Source organism: Vigna radiata, chromosome 5 (assembly GCF_000741045.1).
Source record: "Vigna radiata var. radiata cultivar VC1973A chromosome 5, Vradiata_ver6, whole genome shotgun sequence".
Classification (NCBI taxonomy): Eukaryota; Viridiplantae; Streptophyta; class Magnoliopsida; order Fabales; family Fabaceae; genus Vigna; species Vigna radiata.
Window position 1 is genome coordinate 5,405,827 of NC_028355.1, and position 4,948 is coordinate 5,410,774.

The 4,948-nt window shown below is 33.1% G+C and overlaps 1 protein-coding gene across 1 annotated transcript in view; it reads right to left on the minus strand.

The window, feature by feature from the left end:
* Positions 1 to 3,396: 3,396 nt before the first annotated feature.
* The window catches only part of LOC106760880 (BURP domain protein RD22), a 4,089-nt gene continuing 2,537 nt past the window's right edge, over positions 3,397 to 4,948 (minus strand). The window contains exon 3 of the mRNA XM_014644316.2: positions 3,397 to 4,537. Within this exon, the coding sequence (XP_014499802.1) occupies positions 3,573 to 4,537 (965 nt within the window). The 3' untranslated portion in view covers positions 3,397 to 3,572. The remainder of the gene's footprint in view (positions 4,538 to 4,948) is intronic.

The window sequence follows — 4,948 nt, forward strand, 5'->3', positions numbered from 1 at the left end:
TATATATATATATATATATATATATATATATATATATATATATATATATATATAAAGAACTTTAACAACTTTCATTTCGCAAAAGATAGAATAATAATAAAGAACTTTAACAACTTTCATTTCGCAAAAGATAGAATAATAATAAAAAACTTTAACAATATTGAATTTACATACTGGTTGCGATTGTTTGTGTGTTGAACATAGTTTAATTAAATTCTACATTTGTTGTAGCATCGTTTATGATCTAAAGATATCTATCTCTTACTTATCATGTACTTTTTGAAGTTGTCTTTTTGAATTGTGATAGTTNAACTGGGTATATGTCTCGTGATTTTTATCTAAAAGTTAATATTATAATTTGACTCAAACTATACATTGTGTAGATATTTGATGACANGTCTTCAATGGAGCAACATGTCATAAAGGATGTTCGAGAGCAGTACACTGCAGTTTTTTTAACCATTTGTAAAATGATTAGATGTTTCAATATTACATTTTGAGTTTAGAATTATTTTATGTGTAACTATGTTAAATAACTATGTTAGGTAAATATATTTAGGAACTTTGTTAGCTAAATATTACATTTTGATGTGTTAATAGAAACAATATTGATTATTTTTCTTGTTATTGATTATTTAAACTGTATTCTAGGATTGAATTTTATGCAGGTCTGGATATGGATAGTAGCACATAGAAATCAAATATTTTAAAAAAAGTCACTTTTTACACCGGTTATAGTACCAAGAGGTATAAAAGTGAGATTCTTTTATACCTATTATAACACCAGTAGGTATAAAAGTAAGATTCTTTTATACCTATTCTAGCATCAGCAGGTATAAAAAAAAATTTCTCTGGAGACTTTTTATACCTATTATAAACAGAAGAAGTATAAAAGTAAAACTTTTTACACCGGTTTTACAGTAGGTATAAAAAATCAAAAACTTTCTATACCCCTTGCTTCTATACCTACTTGAAAACAGGTATAAAAAGCCTTTTTTAAGAGGCATAGAAAACCTTTTTTGCACTAGTGCTTGTTCAGTATTGATATTGTAGCTTTTCCAGCTGCTTCTATCCACTTACCAATTTTGAAGTGCAGTAATTTAAAAGAGAAACTGACAAATTTTCATCGATCAAAAGACATAACTTTTCCTCACATTCTCTACCAAGGCTTTCTTCGCACTGTGGACTTGCTATCCAAAGTCGGCATCGATTCAATCGCTCCTCCGCCGCCATATTATTAAAGCCGTTAAATCTTAATCGACCGGTCTCAATTACATCTTAGATATTATTATCTTACATATTACAAAAGCGATTACATCTCAACAGACCTGTCTCAATTATATCTTCAATATTATATCTCTTGCAGATTACTAAAACTGTTAAATCTTAACCGATCGGTCTCAATTATATTTTCAATATTATATCTCTTGCAAATTACTAAAGCCGTTAAATCTTAACCGACCGATCTCAATTACATGTTGGTATATTATTATCTTACATATTACAAAAGCGATTAAATATCAACCGACCTGTCTCAATTATGTCTTCAATATTATATCTCTTGCAGATTACTAAAGTCGTTAAATCTTAACCGACCGGTCTCAATTATATCTTCAATATTATATCTCTTGAAGATTACTAAAGTCTTTAAATCTTAACCGACCGATTATATCTTTAATATTATATCTCTTGCAGATTACTAAAGCCGTTAAATCTTAACCGACCGGTCTCAATTACATCTTGGATATTATTATCTTACAGATTACAAAAGCGGTTACATCTCAACCGACCTGTCTCAATTATATATTCAATATTATATCTCTTGTAGATTACTATAACCGTTAAATCTCAACCGACCGGTCTCAATTACATCTCTGATATTATATCTCTTGTTGATTATTAAAGCGGTTACATCTCAACCGATCAGTCTCAATTATATCTTCAATATTATATCTCTTGCAGATTACTAAAGCTGTTAAATCTCAATCGACCAGTCTCAATTATATCTTCAACATTACATATTTTGCAGATCATGACTCTAAAGCGGTTACATCTCAACCGACCGGTTTCAATTATATCTTCAATATCTAAAGCGACCACAAACCTCTAAAGCAGTTACATACTCATCCATTTTACATCAAGTTACTTCAACATCAAGACCTAGAAAAGGCCAGGACCGATCACGTCCTGTCGCCTCATGGACGCTCAAGTCCATCAACACGATTCATGGATGCTCAAGTCCATCAGCACGACTCATGGACACTCAAGTCCATCAACACGATTCATGGACGCTCAAGTCCATCAGCACAATTCATGGACGCTCAAGTCCATCAGCACGATTCATGGACGCTCAAGTCCATCAGCATGATTCATGGACGCTCAAGTCCATCAGCACGATTCATGGACGTCCAAGTCCATCAACACGTTTACCAATTAAGGCCTAGATCGATCGTGTCTAGATGCCTCAAGACCTATAAAAGCCCAAGACCGATCACCTCCCGCCGCCTTATGAACGCCCAAGTCCATGACTAGACCGACACAATTTCCAAGCGTTTACAACCGAACACGTTCGAATGGTGATACGACCAAACAACAAAACGCAAGTTTGAAAGTCAGAGAAGACATACAAGACATACAAGATATTATCAAGTCATCATCAACATGGGAAAAAGTTCTAGAAAGAACCCCATCAACATTCAACATCTAAGAAAGATCAAACAGATGAGTAGCTACTAGAAGCACACTCTCCAAACACAACAAGTAAAACCTCCCTTAAACTCATAAGTCCGACAGTCAACCACTGCTAAAGCCTAACGCTTAACTCGGACTTGGGGGAGATGATGTACGGTATGATATTTGGGACGAACGGTTACGAAGAATAATCGATCGGGGCCATAATTGGGCCAACTCTTATTATTGGGCTTCTAGCCTATCAATCTAAAAGGTATTTGATTAAAAATACTGAGAATCAAATAAGATCAAATAATATCTAATTAAAGATATAAATGAAGTTGTTTATTTGTTTATAGGTAATCAAGTAAGTTAGTTTATATTTTATTCTGTTTATATTATGTTAATCTTATATCACTTCAAGCCCTATAAAAAGAGAACCAAGGACACCAAACAAGGTACGCTTACATTCATCACATTCTCCACTTTCGTCATACAACAATTCCTCTGCCAAATTTTCTCACTTTGAGCATTCTCTTGCTGAGAGACGAGAACCTCCTACTACAAACGCCTAACTTGAGCGTCAGAGTGCCTTTGCAGGTACTCCTCTCGGTCAAAGTTTGGAGCACAACAGACGGTTTGGGGAACGTGCGGCAGAGTATTAAGAAAGTCAGCAATCCAATACCAGAAAGTAGCATAATCCAGGTCAGTGTCTCGGTCCCAAAATTTATCCCGAAACATTTTTCAAATTTATTTACTATATCAAATTTGCCTAAATACTTGAAAAAAAAACAATATTACATTATTCGAAATAACATAGTTTCGCAGAGACACAATAATGTAGGTCATATGCCTACTTATTTAAGGATACACCAGCAAGTTAGAGAAACCAAATCAGTAACCTATTTTGCAAACCAGAGAAGATCGCCCTCAGGTAAGATATGACACACCGGAACTGTTCCGGGTTGAACTTTAAGTGCTTGTAAAAACCCATGATTTGGATCCCATTCTGATGTGTCTTTGTGGCACACTGCTACAGCTTTAACCCTACTTCCATCTTCTCCCTCCAATGGCATAAAACGTGCAGTAGTGTTTGATATCTTATGGCAGTAAAACACAACATATGGGTAATTCATTGGATGACATACAATGATATTTTCTTCTGCTAAAATCTTCACTCCATCTTTCACTAAGAATTTTTCAGACTTGCTTATCTTTTCTGCCTCTGTAGAAATAACTTGGGCGTTATTCCCAAGCTTAGAAGTGATAAAATCAACCATGGATTCCAATGAAGTTGCACAATTTTTTTCTACTCCTCTGATTGAAGGCGCTTCGCACAGACTAATGGTTTCCGTTACAATCTTTACATTCTCTACTTCTGGTTTCATAGAAAGCATCTGAAATATTTCTTTTATCTTTGCTGATGCGAATGGTATGCGCTGTGCAATTTGGCGAGGCAACAATGGGCGTTCAGATTTTCTTTTCTTAAAGATTATATCCAATTCTGTGTGGGGCCTCAGTTGTTCTTGAAAGAAAGCTGGATTTGCTTTGGGGTTGTAGTGTTGATGATTAGCAACAGGGACCATTTGACCTTCTTGCGAAAGTCTTCTTTTTTCACCTTCTGTTTGAGTTTTCTCAACATAACGGAAGGACAAAGGAGGAATCTCATCTTCTGATTGAATCTTCTTAACCTTGTAGAAGGATAAAGGAGGAATCTCTTCTTCTGAATGAATTTTATTAACCTTGTAGAACGATAAAGGAGGTATCTCATCTTCTGAATTAATTTTCTTACCCTTGTAGAAGGATAGAGGAGGAATGTCATCTTCTGAATGAATTTTTTCAACGCCTTGAAGAGAGTCTTTTGTGCCTGACATCATAAAAGAAAAAAACATGACATTAATGTCAGAAAGATATGATGAATTTAATTGTAGCGGAATACACATGGAAAAGGAAACCAGAAGAATTTCAATTATGGTCTTCTAGATTCATTTTATTCTAAATAAGCCCATCTTGGAAGAGAAACTGAGAAATATTATATATTTAAATTTTTTTACTAACAACATATTCACAACTAAAATTTATTGATAAAAAATTAAATAAACAAATAAAATCATGAGAGATATAAGTGTTATTACATGATAATTTTGCTAAAAATAAACATGATATAATATTTTTTTCATAATTTTATTTAATATATATATATATATATATATATATATATATATATATATATATATATATATATATATATATATATATATATATATATATATATATA